Source organism: Geotrypetes seraphini, chromosome 3, assembly GCF_902459505.1.
Source record: "Geotrypetes seraphini chromosome 3, aGeoSer1.1, whole genome shotgun sequence".
Lineage (NCBI taxonomy): Eukaryota > Metazoa > Chordata > Amphibia > Gymnophiona > Dermophiidae > Geotrypetes > Geotrypetes seraphini.
The window spans coordinates 284414745-284441000 of record NC_047086.1 but is presented as its reverse complement, the minus strand read 5'-3'; the positions used below and the strand labels follow the sequence as shown (position 1 = coordinate 284441000).

The following is a 26256-nucleotide window of genomic DNA, read 5'->3' as shown; positions in this document are numbered from 1 at the left end:
CCCGTGGGGCACCCGACTTCGACGCTCGGGGCGGGGCCGAAGACAACCCACCCGCCCCCATCGAGGATCCCGAGGATGGCTTCTTCGAGGTTGGAGCTGAAGAAGGAAGTGAGGACTTACCCCCCCCGTCGACTTCGAAGTCGATGACGCAGGCTTCGACGAAGCAGGATGTCGCGGCGAGGTCGAGGGAGTCGAGGCCGAGGTCAAGGCCGGGGCCAAAGCCGAGGCCGACGTCGAGGCCTGCCCTGCCGCGGGATCCACAGCAAAGAGCTCCGCCATTCTGGCACGACGGCGGCGGAGAGCTCTTGGCTGAAAAGTCGAGCACCGAGGGCAGGAGTCGGTGGGGTGCTCGGGACCCAGGCAAAGTAAGCACCACCGGTGGGGATCGGTGATTGAAAGCAGCCGATCGCACCGGGTGCACTTTTTAAAGCCCGTCAAAGGACGGGACATGAAATCGAAAAATGGCCGGGAACGTAACGAGGTCCCGCGGCCGCGGCTACTGGGAGCCCCCGGAGCCGAACGAAAAAATACTTTTTTTTTTTTTGACGATTACCGAACACACGAACGAATAAAAAAATAAAGCAAGCACAGCGACCGAGAAAAACGACTCAGACGCGGTGACAGAAGGCAAAAATAGAGAGCACAAATTCCACAGGGCTTCTGGCTCCGCGGAAAAAACTGAACTGAGGACCACGAGGTGGGGATGCGCCCTCTAGTGGGCAAGAAGGCATGCACATGCGTGGTGCAGCATAGCAAACTTGAAACTTCAATCAAGTTTGCTTGAAAAGCTGTCCGCGCTAGGGCTCCGTAGATGACGTCACCCACATGTGAGAATATCATGCCTGCTTGTCCTGGGTTAAAGGCCTTACCTGTAAAAACAGTCAAATCACAATTTTTCAGAACTCCACCACCACCACCACCACCATTTTTTTCCATAGGCTGTTATAGCCTGTACTCACAGATAATGTGCAGGGAAAAAAGTCCTGCAGCCTGTCTCAGCTCCTTGAGAGAGTAGCTGGATCTGGAGGAATTTTCTGCCTCAATCTATCAGTCAGCTCTCATCCTGAGATCTTCGGGCTGTCAGTCTGACCTCAGTCAGATTGAATCTCCATCTCCCCAAGTCATAGCGACAACTGAAAAGAGAAAGGAGGGGACAAAACCACAGCTGGCACTGTAAGTGCCCCGAAAGACACCTGCTCTCAATTCCTGACCAAGTTAAGGAAGCAAGTAAATGCTGAGGACCCAGAACCCTGAGCTCTAAAAATATTCAACAGCCTGCCTGAACAGGTCCCCGAAGGATGCACTTGCCAATAGCAGAGTCTGATTATCTCCAAGCTGCCACAGCTGATCCTAGAGCTGCATAGAAACCACGAACAACCAAAAATGACAAAAAACAATGCAAAAATAAATAAAGGGAGCAGATCAGAATGACACCTTCATGCTTGCCTGCAGAAGGAAGAACTGAAGGCAGCAGAGACTAGAGAGGAGGAGCTGAAAAGCTGTGATTGACTTCTTCTGCAGAATGCTTGCGAGCTGGCATGAACAACCCTATGGTACAGCATACCAGTCCTCTTATACTGAGGAATTCAATATATTACCCACTCCATTTTTGAAAAATTATAGTTGATTCCAGACTAACCAAACAAACCAAGCTTAGAACCCTCCACAATAACAATCATAATCTCTCAAATAGAAAACCCTGACATGAGCCACTTGTTTCACTAGATGCTGCATCAGTAGGTGGAACTTCTCAATGAGTAAAAGCATCAAGATGGTGGAGGGGATTAAAAAAATGCTAGCAGGCCAAACAGCCAAGCAGAAAAAAACATATTTAAAGGGAAATTCCCATTGAAAATTATTTTATATAAAGCATAAATGCAAAAAAGCATAAAATTAAAATAAAACTTATAAAATGCTTCCCATTCAATCAGGCCATTAAGGTCATCCAGTGCTATAGTTTATAACTTATAAATTGAGAGCTGTTAACACTGGTGAAACAATTTCCAGGTGTCACCACTGGTGAGATTTATGAGTTTTGGTTATTTTTCTGTACATAGCCTTTGGATATACTTTTTTTTGGTACTCTTAGAGGGCTCTGACCATATCTACAACTTTAAATTTTACTGTTAGAAATCGGGGCGGGGCGGGGGGTTAGAACAATTGGCTTTTCTCCAACTTTTTGGGTGGTAGAGTTTTTCTCTACTGTTCCTTTTTTTTGTATTTGTATTGTTGAAACTGCTGATACAGCTGGACTCAATGAGTTCAGTATAATCATGCCGGGTAGTTTAAGGTTGTTTTTTTGTTTATTAGGTATTAAGTGATAATCCAGCACCTCCTAGTAGAAGTGTATTAAGCAAACCTTTACATCTTTAAGTTTAGTTTGTGCTTGATTCATGATTTTTGTGAAATTTTAATTTAAAAATAAACTTTTATTTTACTGTATACTTTAAAACCTAGATAAAGAGCATGTCTGCTAGTTGGTCATTAAAGCCTGTCAAAATTTACTTTCACATCCTCTTAGCTATATTTACTTGTCAGTAACAAAAGTACTTACAATTCCTGTCTAAGTCGTCTTATTTTTGCCTTGGCATCTGCCAGTTCCACTGACAGATGCTGCCTGCTTTCTGTACGTCTCATGCCTGGAGAATCACCAGATGAATGTCCCCCAGAGGGGTAAGGTTGAAAACGTAAACAGTCCCGTTCTTCAGAGAGTTCTATAATAGTCTAACAAAAACAACAAAAAAGGAACATATTAAGATATTTTGCATACTTTAATTATGAAATAGAAATACAATTAAATTTAACACAAAAGCTCTCTCTATAAAATAGCATTTCTCAAGTACTTGGACAAAGTTGGCCATAGCTGATAAGTATGCTAGGAAAACTTGGCAAATGCAGCCACAGCTTGAGCTGGTTAACTATACTGTAGGGCAAGGGTCTTCAAAGTTCAGCCCGTGATATGATTTTATCCAGCCCACGGAAGAATTGTACGGAAATGAACCAAATTGGACTAATTTTCCAATGAGAATCCGCAAAAAAACTCAAAAACCACAAAATGTTGATAGATTTCAAATGCATTAACTAAAATCATGTTTAATTAATATTATTCACAACTTTATTTAATACTGAATCGTAATTATATGCTTAGCGTTATTTCTTCATACTTGTTCAGCCTCGATCGAAAGTGTCAATTCGTGGAGTTGTAGATAGCTCTGGTGCTGTGACTAATCTTTAAATTGAATCTGGAAGTTTTTTTTTGGTATCAATAAATTTTTATTGAAAAAGAAAGTGTAGAATAAATTTATCAGCAATACAAAGAACAATACAAGCAATATAATACAAAGAACAATACAAATACAACGATACAAAGAGCAATACTTTATTATTATTAGCTACACAGAAGTACCAGTATAGGATATTTTAAACTCCTTATAATATTAGGTTTTATGGCACATGAGGAGTAATGGCAACCTTAGGTTGGGAGACGAAATTGGGTTTGTCAGCAGAAAGATTACAAACACTTTTGGCAGGGGAAAGACTATTTGACAACAATACTCCCATTCTACCTCATACATGGGAAGAAGTAAATTCTTTACACAAAGCACTCATTCGAGCGCAACTACACTCAGCAGCATTAACGGAATATTGCCACATAGAAAGAATCCCTAGAGGGTTAAGGATAAGGAGAGCACCTAGATTTCTAGACAATCAAGAATATGTATCCAGATGGAACACCATCATATCTCAGTGTTCTTTAGACCTTATGTTATTAACCATAAATGCTTTAAAACTTATCATAGAAGACCAACAAAAAGAACTAAAGAAGAAATTTAAGATCCTAGGACAAACACAAACAACAGAAGAATTTAATCAACAACATATTGAACACAATAAAAACATGGAAATATACTGAACAGAACAAAGAAATATTAAAATTAAGAAATACAAAAGGGATGAATATGATTATACACGAGGATATATATATCCCTGGATGGACAAGAATCGAAAGAGCAGACCGAATAGATTAAAAGGAAAAAAAGATGGCTTTTCCTTTAACATCTAGTGAATCTTCGACGGAAGAATTGGCTCTGACGACATCCAATAAAAATATTACAACAGAAAACACATTATCAGATTCTTTTATAAGACTTCCTTTACCTCTATCAACAGTACAAGTAGAATTAACACAACCACAAGAGCCCAGACACGCTCGGATCAAGAAGGGAGCATGCAAATAACGGGTATTTTCAATTTATCCAATAGACAGATAACTGAAGATGAAGAGAGAGTTTTACAATTGGGACTATCTTTTGTCCTCACTACAGCATATGATGGTTATGATTAAGGTGACCATACATCCCGTTTTGAACGGGACAGTCCCGTTTTCGGATCCCCTGTCCCGTTGTCCCCACACACAGCTTCGGGACGCCCAAAATGTCCCGTTTTCAGAGACAGCGTCCGGAAGCTGTGCGTGGGGACAACAGGACAGGCGTTCGCTTCCTGTCCTGTCCCTCCCCTGCGCGCCAAAAAAAAAATTTTAAAAAGCCTCCCTCCAGGCCCGATTTAGGTCCACCGCCGCTGCTCCTCTACTGCCACTACTCGAACCCGGAAGCCTTCTTCCCGACGTCAATTCTGATGTCGGAGAGGATGTTCCGGGCCAGCCAATCGCTGCCTGGCTGGCCCGGAACGTCCTCTCCGACGTCAGAATTGACGTCGGAAAGGCTTCCGAGTTTGAGTAGTTTGTAGCAGAGGAGCAGCGGTGGTGGACCTAAATCGGGCCTGGAGGGAGGCTTTCGTTTTCCGCGGTAGGGGGGGGAGGAGGTAGGCAGGCTGGCTGGCTGGTTGGCTCTGGGGGAGGGAGGGAGGTAGGCAGGTTTTGGGGGAGGTAGGCAGGCAGGTTGACAGGCTGGCTGGCTCTGGGGGAGGGAGGGAGGTAGGCAGGCTTTGGGGGAGGTAGGCAGGCAGGCTGGCTAGCTCTGGGGGAGGGAGGTAGGTAGGCAGGCTTTGGGGGAGGTAGGCAGGTAGGCAGGCTCTGGGGGAGGCAGGTAGGCAGGCTGGCTCTGGGAGAGGTAGGCAGGCAGACTGGCTGACTTTGGGGGAGACAGGCAGGCTGGCTTTGGGGGAGGCAGGCAGGCTGGCTCTAGGGGAGGCAGGAAGGCTGGCTCTGGGGGAAGTAGGCTGGCAGGCTTTTTGGGAGGGGGTGTGACAAAGGCTGGAAGCAGTGAGGGGACATAGGAAGGAGGGATGAAGGAAGGAGAGAAAACAGCAGAGAAGGGGGGGGGGTTGTAAGTAGAAGAAAGACTAGAGAGATAAAGGCCTGGACCAAAGGGGAAAGACAGAAGGCAGAAGCAGGACTTTGGGAGGTGCAGACAGAGGGGGAGAGCCCCTGAGGTAGAGCAGAGAGAGGCAAGATCATAACAGAGGAGGGAGAGAGAGAAAAGGAGACCTGGAACAAAGGTACAAAGGAGAACTGACACTGGATCTGGGGGCACTAAGGAGATAGGAAGGAGGCGCTGGGGACACTAAGGACATAGGAAGGTATTGGGGGCACTAAGGACATAGGAAGGAAGGAGGGAGGGAATAGAAAGGGACAATTGTTGGGCCTGAGTGCAGAAAGAAATGAAAGATAGGATGCACTGTCAGAGGGAAACGCAACCAGAGACTCATGAAATCACCAGACTGCAAAGGTAGGAAAAATGATTTTATTTTCAATTTAGTGATAAAAATGTGTGAGTTTGAGAATTTATATCTGCTGTCTATATTTTGCACTATATTTGTCTATTTTTCTATAGTTACTGAGGTGACATTGTTGAAAACCCCCCAAATATAAATAATTAACATTTTCTCTGTGTATAGGGTGCTTTGTGGTTTTTAAAAAAAATTTTATGGTTACCATTATGAAATAATCAGATATTGTATGTACATGAAAAATTAATGGAAGAAATTGGGGGCGGGGCTAGGGCGGGATTGGGAGCGGGGCTGAATATTAACAAATGTCCCATTTTGATGAAAAAAATAAATGGTCACATTAGTTATGATACTAGGGTGAAATTACAACAATTTTTTCGTACTTTAAGATTGAAAACTCATTTCAAGAACAACCAGAAGACACTAACATTAAATTTAGATATGATAAATACATATCCACTTGGACCCCTCCGAGCCCAACGGACCCCTCCATAATAGCATTTGAAAGAGTAGTAATGAAAGAGTTAGAGATTCAAGAAAGAAACCAAGATCGAACACATTATAATCTCTCTTTTAAACAAAATAAAATCTTGCAAAATCTCAAACAAGATAGAAATAAGGTTATAAGAAGAGCTGATAAAGGGGGAGGGATAGTAAACCTTAATCAATCAGATTATCATCGAGAAGCCATGAATCAATTAGCCAAAGAAGATTTTTATAGGGAAATACAATGATCCAACACATAGTTTGCAAATTGAAATAGAGGATATGCTGTCCAAAGCAAAATACGAGAACACTATCACCAACAGTGAATATAAACAATTATATCAACAACATCCAGTTATTCCTCATATATATTTCATTCTGAAAATACATAAGTCCCAGGAGTAACCTCTGGGAAGACCTATAGTATCAGGTAGAAATTCTCTTATGGAACCGCTATCCCAATACGTGGATTTTAATTTAAAACACAAAGTAACTCAAGTACAATCTTACATATGGGACTCTATGCATTTCATTCAACAATTACAAAATATGAATTGTGAACGAATGGATGAATTGATTATGGCAACAGCAGACGTCACATCGTTATACACTAACATCCCTCAAGAGAAGGCCATGGAAGTAGTGAATTATCATCTACTACTAGACAATACTATATCTGATGAGAAAAAAAGCTTATTAAATTCAATGGCAAAACAAGTAATATATAACAATTATTTTAATTTTGAGAACAAGACATTTCTCCAAGTTAAAGGAGTAGCGATGGGTGCAACAGTAGCACCCACCATAGCATGCTTGTATATGTCACAGTTCGAAGAGAAAGCACAGTTACTTACCGTAACAGGTGTTATCCAGGGACAGCAGGCATATATTCTCACATGTGGGGGTGACGTCATCTACGGAGCCCCGATGCGGAAGCAATTTCAAGCAAACTTGATTGAAGATTTAAGTTTGCTCTGCTGCTCCACGCATGCGTGCCTTCCTGCTCCACTAGGGGGTGCATCCCCTCGTGGTCTCCAGTTCACTTAATTAGCAAAGAAGCCAACCTCGGGGAGGTGGGCGGGTTGTGAGAATATATGCCTGCTGCCCCTGGATAACACCTGTTACGGTAAGTAACTGTGCTTTATCCCAGGACAAGCAGGCATGATATTCTCACATGTGGGTGACCTCCAAGCTGACTGAAAAGGGATGGAGGGAAGTTGGCAATTTAAGCAAATAGATTTCGTAAAACCGATTGGCCGAACCGGCCATCGCTCCTGGACAGTGAGTCCAGACAGTAGTGGGAGGTGAAGGTATGAACCGAAGACCACGTGGCAGCCTTGCAGATTTCCTCAATAGGTGTAGACCTGAGGAACGCTACGGAGGCTGCCATCGCTCGGACCTTGTGTCCTGTTACTCGACCATGCAGCGTGAGACCAGCCTGAGCGTAGCAGAAGGAGATGCAGTCGGCCAACCAGTTGGACAAGGTGCGCTTGGAGACTGGGTGACCTAACCGGTTTGAGTCGAGGACAAAAACAATTGTGGGACTTTCCGGTGTGACTGAGTACGTTGGAGGTAGAAGGCCAACGCTCTCTTACAGTCAAGAGTTTGGAGCGCCACCTCTCCGGGGTGAGATTGGGGCTTGGGAAAAAACACAGGTAAGATAATGGATTGATTGAGATGAAAATCAGACACTACTTTAGGCAAGAACTTTGGATGGGTGCGGAGTACCACCTTGTCGTGATGGAATACCGTGAAGGGTGGGTCCGCTACCAGAGCCTGTAACTCACTAACCCGCCGAGCGGAAGTGAGCGCAAGCAGGAAAATTACCTTCCAAGTGAGGAATTTTGGATGGCATTTGTCTAGGGGCTCAAATGGAGGTTTCATTAGTTGAGCCAGAACCACGTTGAGGTCCCAAACCTCCGGAGGGGGTTTGAGAGGAGGGTGGACATTCAGAAGACCCTTCATGAAGCGAGAGACTAAGGGATGGAGCGAGAGGGCTTTCCCTTCCAGGGGCTGATGAAAGGCCGCAATCGCACTGAGGTGTACTCGAATGGAGTTGGTCTTTAGGCCGGAATGAGATAATTGAAGTAAATAGTCAAGGACCAGAGGGACGGGGACTGACACCGGGTCCTGGCTGTGGGAGGAGCACCAGGTTGAGAATCTGGTCCACTTTTGGGAGTAGCAGGTTCTCGTCGAGGTCTTTCTAGAGGCCTCCAATATCTCCTTGACTGATTGAGACACGGGGAGAGGAACCAAGCATTCAGATGAAGAGATTGAAGATTGGGATGTAACAGCGAACCCTAACCCTATGATAGTAGAGAGGGAAACAGAGGCAGAGGCAGTGGATCTCTGACACTGAGTTGAAGTAGAAGGGAAACCCAAGGCTGGCGTGGCCAGCGAGGAGCAATCAGGATCAGGGTGGTTTGTACTGTTTTCAGGTGGACAAGCGTCCGCAGTATCAGAGGAAACGGCGGAAACGCGTATAGGAACCTTCCCTCCCAGTCGAGGAGGAAGGCGTCGGCCTCGAGCCGGTCCGGGGAGTACATCCGGGAGCAGAAGAGAGGCAGCTTGTGGTTGTGGGGGGATGCGAATAGATCTATTTGAGGCGTCCCCCACTTTTCGAACACCTGTCGTAGGATCTGAGAGTGCAGTGACCACTCGTGTGGCTGGAGGAGGCGGCTGAGTCTGTCCGCCAGACAGTTTTGTTCTCCTTGTATGTACACCGCTCGAAGGAAGGTGTTGTTGGAGATTGCCCTATTCCAGAGGCGCAGGGCTTCCCGGCAAAGGGACCAAGACCCTGTTCCCCCTTGTTTGTTTACGTAGTACATTGCTACCTGGTTGTCGGTTCGGATGAGAACCACTCGGTCGTGGAGCAGATGTTGAAAAGCTACAGCTGCGAGATAGATGGCCCGAAGCTCTAGCACGTTGATGTGGCAGCGACGGTCTTCTGCTGACCACATCCCTTGAGTGCGTAGGCCGTCCAGATGGGCTCCCCAAGCGTACTCCGACGAGTCCGTGGTGAGTATCTTGCTGTGAGGTGGGGTGAGGAAGAGCAAACCTTTGGAAAGATTTGAAGAGTCGGCCCACCAGCGGAGCGATCGTTGCAAAGAAGGCGTCACTGTCACAGGGCGGTCGATCGGGTCCCGGTCTTGACGCCATTGAGAGGCCAGGGTCCATTGAGGAATTCTCAGATGGAGGCGGGCGAAGGGTGTGACGTGGACCCATGTGGCCCAGAAGAGTCATCATCTGCCGAGCTGATACCGAGGTCAGCAGGGAAAACCTTCGACTCAGGCTTACTAACGCCTCTAGACGCGGAGGGGGGAGGAAGGAACGGAGGCGAACCGTGTCCAGCGTGGCCCCGATGAACTGTAGGGACTGGGAGGGGCGTAGTTGGGATTTTGGGAAGTTTATCTCGAACCCCAGACTTTGTAGGTAGGTAATAGTCTGTTGGGTCGCTGAGATAACCGCTTCCCTGGACGGGGCTTTGATCAGCCAGTCGTCCAGGTAAGGGAATACCTGGAGGCCCTGGGAGCGTAAGGTTGCTGCGACCACCACGAGGCACTTGGTGAAGACCCGAGGTGACGATGCTAGGCCGAAGGGAAGGACACGGTATTGTAGGTGCCAGTCCCCTACCTGAAAACGCAAGAACTTGCGGTGAGCGGGGTGCACTGGGACATGTGTGTACCCCTCCTTCAGATCGAGGGAGCAGAGCCAGTTGCCCTCGTCGATCAGGGGGTAGAGGGTCGGTAGGGAAAGCATACGAAATTTTTCTCGTATCAGAAATTTGTTGAGGCATCTCAAGTCTAGTATTGGGCGTAAGCCTCCCGTTTTTTTCGGTACCAGGAAGTAACGGGAGTAGAAGCCCTTCCCCCGTTGGTCGGGGGGAACCTCCTCCACTGCTCTCAGGCGAAGCAGGTCTCGAGCTTCGGAGAGGAGTAGGGGTAGCTGCGTCCGGTTGGGAGGGCAATTCCTTGGGGGGTTTTCCGGAGGAATGGTCCGAAAGTTGAGAGAGTATCCTGATGAGATCACGCCAAGGACCCATGCGTCCGACGTGACTTGTTCCCAGCGAGGGTAAAAGGCTTTGAGGCGACCCCCGATGGGAAGGAGGCCTGGGACTATGGCGGAGGGGGCCCGCCCCCTTCCGCGTATCCCGTCAAAAGGACGGGGATGGTTTGGTAGTCGCAGGCGGTTGGGACTTGGGCATGGCCCGGTGGTGGGCTTGCGGACGCCTGGGTGGAGGCCGCGAGAAGGCAGGAGTGGATTTTTGTGGGTAGCGGCACGGAGGGGCCCTATACGGCCTGGACGCGGGCGGTTTGGGCTTTTGTCGGACGAGGGAGGCAAAAGAGCGTTCGTGTTCGGAGAGGCGTTTTGTAGCCGCCTCGATAGTGTCATCGAACAGTTCTTTTCCCACACAGGGAAGGTTAGCCAACCGGTCCTGTAAGTTGGGGTCCATGCCGACCAGGCGTAGCCAAGCTAGTCGGCGCATGGCGATAGCAAACGCTGCCTCTCTGGAGGAGAGTTCGAAGCCATCGTAGGCCGCGTGGAATAGATGGAGGCGTAGGTTGGAGAGGGATTCCAAAAGCAGTCTAAAGGCTCCTTGGCGGGAGGCCGGTAGGTCAGTCTCAAAGGCTCTCAGTAGTCCAATGAGATGTTTGAGGTAGGATGTGAAGGTGAAAGTGTAGCTTTGCACCCTAGAGGCCATCATCACATTTTGATATAGTCTCCTGCCGAACTTGTCTAGGGTTCGGCCTGGGGGGACCGCCGCTGAGACCCGGGAGGGGTGAGCCTTTTTTAAGTAGGATTCTACTAACAGCGACTGGTGGGAGAGCTATGGTTGTTCAAATCCCGGAAAGGGTACTGTACGGTACTTGGCCTCCATTTTGGAGGGCACGGCTGTGACCATATAGGGAGTCTCCAGGTTCCTGAAGAGAGCCTGTTGGAGTATCGGGTTAGGCGGTAAGCGAAGGGACTCTCTGGGTAGTGATGGCATATCCAGTTCCGCTAGGTACTCTTTAGAGTATCTGGAGTCGGACTGGAGGACTAAATTCAAAGCGTGGCCCATGTCCTGGACAAAGCGTGAGAAGGATGGTCAGGATGTTCCCGAGGCCCCGTGGGGGGTCGGTGAACAAGACCTCCGTCGGGTGGAGAAGGAAGGGGAGGCTTCCCTCGAGTAGCGAGGTTCCTGTTCCGATCCAAGCTCCGAGACCGGGGAAGTACTGTGAAAGTGTTCCGGGGTCGTGGATCTCCGACGTCTCGAGGAGCCCCTCGGAGACGATGCCGGGGTTCGGGGTACCGATCAATGTCGAGTCGGTGACCTCGACCCGGACTCCCTTGGTGAAAGCCCGAAACCTCGGATCGGAGCCCCGGTCCGAGGGGGAGTTCGGAGGATGCGTGGGTTGGAGAGTGATAACTCTGCCACCTTAAGCGGTCCCGTACGAGGTGTAGGTGAACGGCCTCGTAGAGTGGGGGAACCCCGGGCCTTCTTAGAGGTACGGCGGTTCGAGGTTTCTGTTGGTTCAGCCTGACGTTTTGCCCTGTGGCGGTCTGTGGAGGGAGAGCGCCTCGGGTGCCTCGGCGAGGAGTCCGAGGAGGATGAGATGCGGCGAAGTTTGCGCACTTTTCCCCGAGGTGGCTTGACGCGAGGCTCAGGCTGGTCTGGCACATGCGGGGTCGAGGTCGAGGCAGAGGCCGGTTGTAGATGGGCCATTGCAACGGACAGCTCCGACGAGATCATTGCTCGGAGTAAGTCCTGGAAGACGGGCACGGACAGCATCGAAGGCATGTCCCCTGCCTCGGTGCACTCCACCGGGGGCGACCTCGTATCAGAGTATTCCCGTGTGGTGGAGGCACGGCCCGAAGGCTTGGAGGGCTTCATCGGGGCTATAAGCATGGGACTTCCGCCATGCGTCGCCGGTGTCCCCGAGGTTGGTTTCTTCGCTGGTACAGAACCTGAAGAGGGGACTTACCCGGAGCCTAGGCTTTCTGTTGTTCCGAGGACTTCGGAGTCGAGTCTCGAGGCGATGCCGAGGTATTCGGGGCCGAGGTCAAGGCTGGGGCCGAGGCCGGGGCCGACCTCGAGGCCGAGGTAGAAGGTTGGTCTGGGGCGAAAAGATCCGCCATGTGGGCTTTCCTTCGACGGAGGGCCCGGTTCTGGAAAGTAGCGCACTGGGGACAGGAGTCGGTTGGATGAGCGGCCCCCAGGCAGAGGATGCACCGGCGATGCGGGTCTGTGATGGAAAGAAGCCGCTCGCACCGGGTGCACTTTTTAAAGCCGGTCAAAGGCCGGGACATAGAATCGAAAGTGGCCGCGGCTCGAGTAGCCACGCGACCAGGGGGACCCGGAAGCCTCTGGGTCGGTCAAACGAAGCAGGAATCAAGTTGAAGAAGAAAAAATTTCGCGCACAGCGACTTAAACGATGAAAAACAAGAAAAATCACGGTGCTAGAAGGCAGTTGGGGCAGAGCCTGAAAAAACACGACTTCTAGGCTCAGCGGAAAATTTTGAACTGGAGACCACGAGGGGATGCACCCCCTAGTGGAGCAGGAAGGCACGCATGCGTGGAGCAGCAGAGCAAACTTAAATCTTCAATCAAGTTTGCTTGAAAATGCTTCCGCATCGGGGCTCCGTAGATGACATCACCCCCACATGTGAGAATATCATGCCTGCTTGTCCTGGGATAACTATATCTATAAATCCATATATTATCATCAAGTCAGATTATGGAAAAGGTTCATAGATGATGTTCTCTTCTTTTGGGAAGGTACACAAGAAAATCTACAGGCATTTCTGATGGAGATGAACACTTTTGATAAGAATATACAATTCACTTATTCATTTCAGAAATACAAAATATCCTTTCTGGATATTAATATAATCAAAAATAAAGCTACATTTGAAACAACTGTGTATCGTAAAACGTCAGATAGAAATACACTACTACATTACTCGAGTTATCATCCACTACGTAATAATATCCCTACAGGTTAATTCCTGAGAATTAAAAGACTTTGTTCTACTCAGAAAACCAAGCACGTATAATGAGTAATAAGTTCCTTCAAAGAGGATACCCGAAGACAGTAGTTAAAACGGCATATAAAAGAGCAGCTAACAATCATCCTGAATGGTACACGATGAATAAACATCAAGTTCAGCACAATGCCATGGTATGTGTACTATCTTATTCTAAACAATCAAGAGTATTAAGTAAGATTATTCAAAAATATTGGCCAATTCTATCAGTATTCCCTCAATTTCAGGAATACCCTAAATTTGCATATACACGGGGGAAAAACATAGGCGAGATGCTAAATAATAGTAAATTCATAAGCAGTATACAAAATAATAATGAGGAAATTAGGGGACATCAAGCATGTGGTCAATGCAAATATTGCATAAATGTATATCAAGCTCAATCTTTAATAATACCTAAAACAGGAAAAAACTTTAATATTATGGGCAATACAAAAGCAGTTATATACTGCATCATATGCCCTTGTGGATTATACTATATTGGACACACAAAACGTAAAATTAAAGTTCGGGTAGCAGAACATTTGAGTTGCATCCTGAGGAACAGTGGGTCATGGCCAGTAGGGGGCAATATCTATGGGACAGTAATGGAATGGACGTCAGGATATGATGGTGTAGTATTTTGAGGAGTTTTTCTACAAAAGCGCCTGCTTTTCGTATGATTCTGGGTAACTCTAGTTAGATACAAGCATATGCAGTGTTCTCCCCAGCGCTTTTCAGCCGGGCGCTCCGGCCAGCAAATTTAGACTTCCGCCCGGCTGTCATGTGCCGAATCCTGCTGCCACCACTGCTTAACGCGCAGCCTGAAGAGCCGCCGAAAAACTCCCGCCGGATTTTAAACAAAACCAAACCCAGCAAGCGACTCGAACCCGGCTTCCCTCCGAAACCGGAAGTTAGTTCGGGGGGGGGGGGGTAGGGAAGAGAAGCCGGCACGGACCATTAGAGCCCTGGAGCATGCGGGAGATAGGCCAGCCACGGAGGGAAGCTTACTTGCTCTTGCTTACTTCGGGCCTTTCTCGTTGCCAAGAGCAGCAAGTTGTAAGCTTCCCTCTGTCGCTGACCTTTGGGAGATAGGTCAGCAACGAAGGGAAACTTGCAACTTGCCTTTGTCTGTAGCGAATCTGCCGGGTGTGTGAGACGGGGGTGGGGGGGTGAATGGGAGGAGAAATGCTGGTGCTTCTGCTGTACCCAATTGGGGGGGGTTAAGAGAAATGCTGATGATGATGATGCTGTACCCAATAGGGGGAGGGGGAAGAGTCATGCTGCTGTACCCAATTAGGGGGGAGGGTGAAGAGAAATGCTGTTTCTGCTGTACCAAATTGGGGGGCGGAAAGAGAAATGCTGATGATACTGCTGTACCCAATGGGGGGAGGGGAAGAGAAATGCTGCTGCACCCAATTGGGGAGAGAGAGGAAAGGAGGGAAAAGGAAGATAAGGAAAAGGAAGAAAGAGATGCAAAGACCATGGGAGGGAGGGAAAGGAGATACCATACCATGGAGTGGAAGAGAGAGATGTCAGGGCATATGGGGGGGGGAAGCAGGGCCGGATTAAAGGATAGGCCCAATAGGCACAGGCCTAGGGCCTGAAATGGTCAGGGGGGGCCGCCAGTGCTGTGTTTGGGGCCTCACCCTTGCTGGATTCGCTGGTAGCAGCAGCAGCCTTATCATCATTCTGGGTGCCCCCCAAACCCGATCCGACCCTCCTATCTCTCCCTCCTTCCCTCATCAGTGACGTGCCAGAGGGAATCACGGCAGGAGAAAGCCCTGAAGCAGCCTGTTTAGAGTAGAGCAGTGCTGTTTAGAGTCTCATGATGGGAGGGAGGGAGAGATAGGAGGGTCGTGGGGGGGGGGAGAGTAGCAGTCTGCCCCGGGTGCTCGGCCTGGCGTCATGAACTTCTTCGGCTTGCAACAACATTTACAAATCACTGCTGTTGCCAACTTCAGGCCTTCCTCTCCGCCGGGTCCTACCTACTTCTGTTTCTATGAAGGCAGGACCCGACAGAGAAGAAGGGCCAAAGCTGGCAACAGCAGCAAATTATGAATGCTGCTGCCTAAAGAAGTTCATGACGCCAGGCCTTGGGTGACAGAAGGAGGAAAGGGAGCAGAGAGGGGAAGGAAGGAGGAAAGGAAGGAAGGAGGAAAGGAAGGAAAGGAGGAAAGGAGGAAAGGAAGGAAAGGAGGAAAGGAGGAAAGGAAGGAAAGGAGGAAAGGAAAGGGAAGGGAAGGGAAGGGAAGGGAAGGAAGGAAGGAAGGAAGGAAGTTGCCAGAGCATAGGGGACGGGGTGTTGACAGAGAGAGAGAAAAATGGAGAGGTGGCAGAGCTGAAATCAATCATGTACAAAGGAGAAAAGAAGGGTATTGAAGGAGCATAAAAAGAGGGAAGATGCCATATGGAACGAGGAGAGCGCGGACAGTGGATGGAAGGGGCAGATGCTGCAAGGAAGACAGAGCGGACAGATGCTGGCAAGAAAGAAGAGTGAAGACAAGATGATTAAAGCAGAAACGACAAAAGGTAGAAAAATTTTTTTTGTTGCTTTACGTAGAATCAAGTAGTATTGTATCTACTGATTAAAGTTTATAAATAGGAAATGGAAATAAGGCATTTTTAGGGGGACTAAACCCCTTTCCTCAGGTCAGACAGGATACCATAACAGCAGGGGTGCCCAAATGGTCGAGCGCGATCGACCAGTAGATCGCAAAGGCAATGTGAGTCGATCGCGTTGCCTTGGCAATCTTTTTCTTCCTGCCTCCCTGAGCCAGGCCAGGCGCGTAGAAGCGCCGGACTCACAAGACTTCACCTCCGACGTCAATTCTGACGTCAGAGGTGAAGTCTTGTGAGTCCGGCGCTTGTACATTCCTGGTCTGGCTCATGGAAGCAGGGAGAAATCGGCATGGTGGCTTAGGGGGTAGGAAAGAATCGGGGAAGTGGAGAAATTGGCGCGATGACTTGGGGAGGGCAGGGGGATACAGAAAGAAAGAGAGACAGAAAGAAAAGGGGAGGGGCAGAAAGAAAAAAATATTGGATTTATAGTCAGAAGAAGGAAGTGCAAACAGAGACTCATGAAATCACCAGACAAAAAGGTAGGAAAAATGATTTTATTTTCAGTTTAGTGATCAAAATGTGTCTGCTTTAAGAATTTATATCTGCTGTCTATATTTTGCTCTATGGTCCCCTTTTACTAAACCGCAATAGCAGTTTTTAGCGCAGGGAGCCTATGAGTATCGAGAGCAGCGTAGGGCATTCAGCGCATCTCCCTGTGCTAAAAACCGCTATTATGATTTAGTAAAAAGGGAAGGGGTATATTTGTCTATTTTTGTCTAGTTGTTCCTGAGGTGACATTGCATAAAGTCATCTGCCTTGACCTCTTTGAAAACCCACGGAATATATATGTTAATTAACATTTTCTCTGCATACAGTGTGCTTTGTGTTTTTTAAATTTTTATTGTTGGTAGATCATTTTGACTTGGTCATTTTAAAAGTAGCTCCCAAACCCAAAAAGTGTGGGCACCCCTGTTCTAACTGATCCCAACGTTAAGCTGCAATGAATCCTTGTAGAAAATTGCAGGCTATAAGAAACTATGGTATAGTATAAAGATTTTTATTAGCTCCAGTTAAATCATTGTAATTTTAGTGCCTCTTGGCAAGGTTCCATCCTCAATTATATGGTTACAAGTCAGATCTCTGCATTATGTAAATATGAAATTCTAACTTAATTTGAAGTAAAAATCATTGTGAAAGAATTGTGTGATAAAAGTGAGATCGCTGATGCGGTTTATCTATATTTTCTTAACACTTTTGTCAAAGTCCCTCATGAGAGACTTCTGGGAATCAATCAAAGGATAGAATGCAATGCTCTGTTCTAGGTTGGGAATTGGTTAACAGATAGAAAATTATTTCTACGAAACCTGATGTTGAAGTTAAATACTGTATTAGACACTTTTTCCACTGAAAGTATTAGAAGAAAATGTGGATTGTATTGTTGGGTCAACTGCATTTGTGTGCTGATAAGACGAAGTTGAAGAAATTACTGAAAACGCATTTTCTTGTATCAGCATTTTTGTAAGGCAACTTTTACCCTGTTCAAGTGATAGGTTAATCTGGGGGAATATGTTATAGAGGGGCATAATCAAAAGGGACATCTAGTCCGTTTATGTCCATCTCGCAAGTCGTCCAAAGTTAATAAGAGCTTAAGACACATTTTCGAAAGATACGTTCAACTTTTTTTTCGTTTCGAAAATCGTCTAATTATACGTCCTACCGATCTGATCGTCCAAGCCACTAAATCGTCCATTTTTATACCACATTTTGGTCCAACTTTCCGTCCAAGTCCAAAACACCTAGAATAAGCCCTGTTGGATGTGGAAGGGGTGGGTCTGCAAAGTGATGGACTGCACACCCAGACATGTCAACTAAACAGTGGAGTACCTTTCAGGGCACTGCTGTGAACTTCACAAAAAGGGTGCCATATCTTCTCCTCCCTACAGCTCCCTTATAGTTTTGGGGGGTGAGCCCCCCAAACCACCTCCACAATCCCCTAGACCCACTTATCTACCACCCCAATAGCCCTTATGGCTGCAGGAGCCACTTATATGACAGTACAAAAGAGTTTTGGGGGGTGTATAGAGGAGTGCACATGTTTAAGTATCAATGCAGTGATTACAGGGGCTTATGGACAAGGGTCCTCCTCTCCATGAGTCCCTAACTCACCCCCAAGACGACTTAAGCTGCCTCTGGGCTGGATGACTAGGCTTTCCTATGCTAGGCGGCCAGGTGATGATGGTCTGGAGGCTGAATTTTAAAGTTATGATTAAAATTTTTATGGGGTGGGGGGTTGGTGATCACTGGGGTAGTGTGTGGGGGTCTGTTTTATGTGTTTGCAGTGCTCACCTGGTGACTTTAGGTGGGTTTTTGTGACTTAGACCATGTTTTACATGGTCTAAGTCACAATATCCAAGTTCCGTCTAGGCTCTGTTGTAAAACTTTTGGTTACAACAAGTCTAAGCCAGCCCATGTCCCACCCAACTCCCGCCCTCGACACGCTTCCTGAAATGCCCCGTTTAGCTTTGGTCATTCAGCGGCACTATGAAGGCCTAGGTCAGTGTTCTTCAACCTTTTTACACCCGTGGACCGGCAGAAAAAAAAGAATTATTTTGTGGACCGGCAAACTACTAGGACTAAAATTTAAAAACCCCGTTTCCGCCCCATCTCCGCGAGTCGGTCCCCACAAATCATCTGATCCCATCCACACAAGCCTCAGTTATGATTTTATATTGAATGTATTTTATTAAAGTATAAAAAGAAGCAATATTCTGTACAATTGTCATTTTACAAATACAAATAATTCAGAGCAAGATCAACAAAACCCCTGTCTCCCCTCCCCTTCACATATATCCCCTCTACTATCAAGAAAACTGAACAAGCCAAATTATTACAGAATGCTACACAGAAATATCATGCTAACAGAATACTGCAGTCACACATGACAGGAATAGTTTTAGGGGAGTGCAACTAGGGCAACTGCCCCCTGGTCAGAGAGCGCCATAAGCCAGCTGGAAGCTAAAGAAGCACTGCCTGGGCTTTGCAGTCCCCAGTTATGTCTAACACCAGCTCTAGCAGGATATATATTTCAAATCTGATATATTCTAATCACAAAATAGAAATAAAATTATTTTTTTCTACCTTTTGTCGTCTCTAGTTTCTGCTTTCAATCTTCTTTTCACTCTCTTCCTTCCAGCGTCTGCCCTCTCTGTCTCTTTCTTATGTCCCCCCACTGTCTTCCAGATTTTGCCCACCCCCAAAGCCAGCCAGCTCTGCCACCTCTCCATTTTTTTCTCTGTCACCACCCCATCCCCTATGCTCTGGCATCTCTCTCTTCTCCTTTCTTTCCTTTGCACCCCATAGTCTGGTATCTTCCCTTCCCTGATTCTCTGGCATCTATCTCCTTTCCTTTTCTTCCATCTTTCGCTCCCCCTCCATGCTCTCACATCTCCCCCTTCCTTTTCCCTTAGTCTGGCATACCTTCCTCCTTCCCTCCAAGCCCTGGCATCTCCTTTCATTCCCTCCCTCATCTTCCTTCTCCCTCCAGCTGGGTACCGCAACACTCTCCCCTGCAGCTCTGGACTTCCCCACACCTGCTCTCCCAAAATTGCCATGCTTCGGTTCCTCTTTTTCCTTCCTCCCTCCCCCCGCAGGACCCTGCGGCACCATCAGCTCTTACTCCCTCTAACGCCGGCCCTGCAGCTCCGGACTCCCCCCCCCTTCCGGATCGCTATTATTTTAAATGTTATAGCGGCGGCGCTGTATCCATCAGTGGAGACGTCTAACCTCGGCCTGAACTCTTACTGCAGCAGCCGCCCGTCTAGGCAGGAACAGGAAGTCACTGTTGCAGTAAGAGTTCCGGGGCAGGCCGAGGTTAGACGTCTCCACTGATGGATACAGCGCCGCCGCTATAACATTTAAAATAATAGCGATCCGAAGGGGGGGCAGGTGTGGGGAAGTCCGGAGCTGCAGGGCCGGCGTTACACCAATGAGAACAAGGGGCGGACCGCCCCCCACTTAATACGCCACTGATTACGGGGATCATGAAAGGAGCCGCCGCTGCTGCATCTTAGGCGATCAGGGCAGACCGCCACCGCCGCCGCTTCCTCTCACCTCCGCTCGAGTGAGCGACACCAGAAGAAGCATGAGCGACGCCACTGAAAATAGTGAGCGATCGCTCATGCGCTCACCTTAGAGGGAACACTGTAATCTGATAGTGGTTTTCTCCCCTCCCAGCAGCTCTTCTTACTTCCCAGTGCAGCGATTCACGAAGGCAGCCTCGGATCCTTTGTTGGGTCGCGCCGCCTCTGAGGAAAGAGGAAGTTGCATCATCAGAGGCAGCCGCGACTCAGCAAAAGCCCCGAGGCTGCCTTCGTGAATCGCTGCGCTGGGAAGTAAAGGAGAGCTGCAGAGAGGGGAGAAAGCCACTGTCGGAGGCTCCCCAAGATCTCTCCGGCCCAGCGCACGCTTCACATGTTGATCTTGCCGGCCCTGCGCGGACCGGCAGGAAGTTGAAGTGAGTCAATCTTGCCGGCCCTGCGCAGACCGGCAAAAATTTCCTGCGGACCGACACCGGTCCGCGGACCGGCGGTTGAAGAACTGTGGCCTAGGTCGTTTAGAAATACGTCCAAATCCCGTTTTTATTATTGGCACTTGGACGTTTTTGAGAAATGTTTGTCCAAGTGCCGACTTAGGCCGGTTTTTGGATGTTTTTCTCTTTCGATTATGAGCCCCATAGCTTTTCATTTGTTATTGTTTTCTTTTTATATATGTTCATATGTAAACCATCTAGTTATAGCCAGTATATAAATATAAAATAAATAAATAAGATTTGACTGCAACAAATTCTGAAATGAGTTCATACCTCTCTGTGTTCATCTCTCTCATCTACAAGTCTTTTTAAATGGAATACTGTATTTCTCAAAAGCGACTCAAGATCCTCTGATGACAATTCTGCAGCATCCAATAATTGCAGGTCAAGCACATTTTCCTGATTATGAGTTACCTTTAGAAAGCAAAGTGATCAACATTAAGTACATCATTAAATTTTGACAAGGAAACAAGAATAAATGTAGAAAAACAACAACTATTCTCTACATAAAATGAATACTACACCTCATTTTATGACATTTTTCTTAGCATGCTTAAAGCAGTAGCATACTGTACATAGTATAAAGATGAATAGACCTGATATATCAGTGCCCCGCAAACATTTGGGCACCGCGGCACACTAAACCTGGTGCCATGGTCGGAAGGCATCAGGAAGTGCATGGATGTCAACATGGGGAGAGGAGGAGAGATGCCGGTGAGGAGGAGAGTCGTCGGCACCAGCTGACTGCCTCTCACTGCAAGAAGCATGCAGCAGTCAGCCAGCGCCTCTTCTTCTTGCCGCTGTCTCACAGCACACCTGGAATCTGCCGTAGCACAAAATTTGCAATACACTGTGATATACAAACTGACATATATTTAGTGGTCAAAAATAAACACATTAGTCCTTTATTTGTGGATTTTCAGTGGTATTATCCAGCTAGTGTCAACAAAAACCCAACTGTCACAGAACTATAGTTCCCAGGGTAGAGTTAAATGGAGCAAAAGATACCGGAAGTTTACAACTAGCTGGTTTAATTTTGGCCTGCAAAAAAGCAATCCTAATTTAAAATGCTTAGCTATACATTACATGTGAATTCCAAAACTGGGCATCCAAATTTACCTGCCCCTAGCACTTAAGTGCACACTCACTTGTAGAAGTTCCAGCAGAGTACCTAAGTGCTATTCTAGAAAAGTGTTCATAAGTAGCATAGCACATTAATGGAAGGCGGGGTTCCTACTCACATGTGTAACATACAGAATATTATAGGTTATATATGTTCCTGCTGCATTCACACTACCTCATTGACACCAGGTCTATGGCTAGGGTAATTACGGGTATGTAAATATAAGGTGGCTAATAATGGGTTACACACATGGTGAGGAAAATAAAAGTAACCCCCCTGGAGATTGGGGTTTTTTGTTTTTTTGGGGTTTTTTCTGCTGTTTTCTCAGCACCACTTGGAATTTCAATGTGAAATTTTACATTTTACATGTGTTGTTACTACCTACATTTATATGCTGAGTGTAATAAGATTATCTTTAAACATGGGTTAGCTGCAGACTTTTAAATGTGATCATTCAGCAATTTATACACATTTTAAAATGTTTGCAATATAAAACTACCATTATTTGAAAATTTGTATTTGGTTTTTGGTTTTTTTTTTAAATTCTTTATTCATTTTCAAATCCATCAACAAGTGCATGTATTTGTTAATATGATAATTTATAAATTTCTTTAAAAGCATTTCAGATTGGAACAGCAGTTATAGGCAAATAGCAAACAAAATGAGAATCCAGACACAGTATGAATAACATAGTAACATAGTAGATGACGGCAGATAAAGACTTTACCCTCCATTACCCAGACTCAAATTAAGTACCTGTATATAATATGAAGTAGATTCTGCACTGTTCATGGAGGAGAGTGTTTATGAGCAACTTGAAAAACTGAAGGTGATGGACAAAGCGATGGGACCAGACGGGATCCATCCCAGGATACTAAGGGAGCTCAGAGAGGTTCTGGCGAGTCTTATTAAAGACTTGTTCAACAAATCTCTGGAGACAGGAATGGGGTTTGGAGGAGAGCGGATGTGGTCCCTATTCACAAAAGTGGTCACAGGGATGAAGCAGGAAACTACAGGCCGGTGAGCCTCACTTCAGTTGTTGGAAAAATAATAGAAGTGTTGCTGAAAGAAAGGATAGTGTACTTCCTTGAATCTAATAGATTACAGGATCCGAGGCAACATGGCTTTACAAAAGGTAAATCGTGCCAAATGTACCTGATTGAATTTTTTTGGGGGGCGTGGCTTGGACGCGAACTCTGATGGTTGGGTGAGGAGTTAGCTCCGTGCAGACAAGCTCTATTTATAGAAAATACTACATAATAATTAATCTTCTAAGTGGAAAAAATACCGAATTATAACAGAATATGGCTTCTAGTAAACAAAACAAAAGCGATTCGGGGGCTGGTGGATCTGGTACAGGAAGCAACAAAAGATCAAAACCGGAGCCGAATACGCCTTCTAAAGTGCCGTTGCCATCAGAAGAAAGACAACACGTTATGGACGAATTGCGACAAATTAAAGAAATTGTTTTAGAGAGTAATAAAAAATTACAAAAGGCAATTGAAGATGCTGCAATCCTCACTAAAAGAGTGGATATGACAGAAAATAGAATATCTATTTTAGAAGACAATTCAGAGCAACTAAATATGGATATGAGACACAGTAAAACAATATGGAAAGAGGTGGCAGAAATTAAAAGAGACCTTGAAGATAGCCGAAACCGTGAAAGAAGGAACAATTTAAGAATTATCGGAATACCGGAGGGGGTGGAAAAAACAATCCTATAGCTTTTTTGGAACAATTTCTGCCTAAAGTGTTGCCATTAAAATTCAAGACTACATTAGAAATCGAAAGGGCACACAGGATACCATCTCAAAGGAAAAACTCTCAATCGGGTCCAAGGACTTTAATATTTAAACTCCTAAGACATCAACAAGCAATAGAAATCTGTCAACTAGCCAAAGAGAATAAAAACCTTAGATGTCAGGATGCAAAAATACACATTGTCCCTGATTTTGCGAAGGAAACGGCATCAAGAAGAAAACAATTCCTGGACTTGAGACCCCAATTAAGAACCCTAGGGGCTAGGTTTGGGCTCCTTTACCCAGCGGTAATGAAAGTTACTATTGCTAATAAAACTCAAAATTTTTCAGACCCCAAAAAACTACAGGAATTTCTCGAACAATATGATCAGCCAATGACATCTTAAATATATTCGAAGAGTACTTTCAATTATTATAAACTTTATATAAATTCTAATATAACTACTGACTTTTGACTATTGACTTTTGATATAGAATATATTGGAAAACATCGGTTACAAATTCAAAACTTTTACTGCAACGGAAAAAAAAAAATTCGCACGAGGATGGAACTAAAATTTGAACAGCTTGGAACATTCTTAATAAGAAGCAAAAGAAAAAACATATCTCTTAAATGATCTTCATGACTCAATTCTGGAACTTTTAAGAATAATAAACTTACGTTTGGGTTCGTGGAATCGACAGAGATCCGAATGAGATGTTGACGAATAATGATTTTTTATAAACCTGAGACTAAAGAGATTGTTGATTGGTTTAGAAGTTTGTTGGAGGAGGAGTTTAGAAGGGAAGGGAGATGGTCCTTCAATCACGTTGAGAAACGTAAGGGTGTGTTTAAAAACAGAATACGATTGGTCAAATTGTATGATTTCCTATTAGAGGTACTTCCGGTGAAGATTGCGTTCCAACTACATTAGGAAAGAATATATGCAGGGCGATCTAATTCTAAACTACAGACTCTCCTGGCAAGATCCTTGTTTTTAATTTAGGGTTTCTCTTATGCTTCATACCTATTTCTCATATAATTATTTACATTTGTTGGTCCAAGAGTACATTACTCTGATGCCTCAGAGCTGTAGTACTGTTATTTATTAGAATATTTCTTTTCTCCTGAAGTCACCTATTTAAATTAAAAAACAAAACAAAAAAAACACACCTAGCTCTATTATAGACAGGATCTTAAATTATATCACCGAATAGAGAGTTAAAGCGTATGAATCTAAATGGTGAGAAACATCTTTTCAACTATATATATTTCAATTATATATTATTTAATTTTCATATACTGTTTTAATATGTTTAAATACATTGTAATACATTGCTTTGTATTTTAATATATTTTTATATATAATTTTTATTATGGTTTGAATCATCCAAACTATATAAGATACTTTTATAATTTTAAGAGAGACCTCGAATTTATATAGATTCCTCCGATTCCGATTCCGGATAAAGAGACAGGAAGGTTTGATAATGAGGAAATTCTAGTAGTAATTTTAGTTAAATTTGATGATAGCTTGTGGGAGTTCTTTATACCTAACCTCAATCTGCAAATCCAAGTTTTCGTATTTAATTGGGGGTGGTTGGGAGGGAAAGGGAGGGAAATATATAATGTAGGGAGGGGAGAGGGTGGGGGTGGGGACATTATAAAATATTTAGTATATTGGGAAAATTTATTTTAAAAAATCATTTACTATTTAATTTTGAGAAAATTGTACTTTAAAATTACAAATGAATCTTAAAATACTATCTTTGAATGTTAATGGTCTGAATCATATGATAAAAAGGAAAAAAGCATTATTATTTTTAAAGAGGCAAGATGCGGATATATACTTTATACAAGAGACCCATCTTTCAAATATTGAATCTAGTAAACTGGAAGGAGGTTGGGTCAAACATTGTTTTTTCTCACCAGCAATAGGGAAGAAAGCGGGTGCTGCTATTCTAGTGAATAAAAAATGCTCAGCTTCATTTAAATTAAAGGCAACAGATATTCATGGAAGATGGATTAATGTAGAAATGAGCATGGGAAATACTACCATGACGTTGTTTAATATATACGCCCCTAATTCGAATCAAAATGAATTTTTTAAGACTCTTCAACAACTGATTTTACCACTGGCTACTTCGAATCTAATAGTGGCTAGGGATTTCAATGCTGTTATGGATCCTTTATTGGATAAAAACCCAAGTAGATTTAAGAAATCTATGGGATTAGATAATTTAGTACAATCTTGTGATTTGACAGATATTTGGCGAATACTTCATTTTGATGGACGGGAATTTTCTTTTTGTTCTCATGTTCATAATTCTTTTTCAAGAATAGATTATATTTTTATCTCAAAACATCTGGCACATCAGGTGACACAGGCTGCCATTGATCCAATCATTTTATCAGATCATGGTGGAGTATGGATTGAAATTAAGATCGTAGACCAAAATACTAATAGACCTATCTGGAAGTTTGATAATACATTGCTTGCTGATCCAATATTTTGTGAAAATCTTCAAACAAAAATGAAAGATTATTTTCAAATAAATGATAAAGATGAGATCTCTAGAGAAATATTATGGGATGCTTTTAAAGCATCAATAAGAGGACAAGTAATTTCTTATTCGACTTATCTTAAAAAACAGACTAAAATACAATTTTTAAATTTAGAAAAAGAGATAAAAATTTTAGAATTAAAACTTATAGAAAAATGGGAATATTCTATTCAACAAGAATTGTTAAAACTCAAAGGCAAATATAATGAGATTTCATCAAAATTGATAAGGAAAGATTTATTTTCCCAACAAGCATTGTATTATGGTAACTCAAATAAGGCGGGAAGAATATTGGCAAATTTTCTTAAAGCGAAAAAAAGGAAATCAAAAATAATTGCCATTAAAGATGAAAATGGTGCCACATTTACACAAATTGAACCTATTTTAAAACAATTCCTAAAATTTTATAAATCTCTTTATTCTTCCGAGACTTATTTAGATAAAGAAAAAGATGGTTTAGAATTTTTGAAAATGTTAGAGGGTCCAAAAGTTCC

The 26256-nt window shown here is 44.9% G+C and overlaps 1 protein-coding gene across 4 annotated transcripts in view; it reads right to left on the bottom strand.

The window, feature by feature from the left end:
- The window catches only part of CCDC88A (coiled-coil domain containing 88A), a 612058-nt gene that overhangs the window by 431433 nt on the left and 154369 nt on the right, over positions 1–26256 (bottom strand). For all 4 annotated transcript variants that reach the window (XM_033936818.1, XM_033936819.1, XM_033936822.1 and 1 more), the window contains 2 exons: positions 20606–20746; positions 2555–2724 (listed from right to left, as the gene is read on the bottom strand). In XM_033936818.1, coding sequence (XP_033792709.1) covers positions 2555–2724; positions 20606–20746 — 311 coding nt within the window. The remainder of the gene's footprint in view (positions 1–2554; positions 2725–20605; positions 20747–26256) is intronic.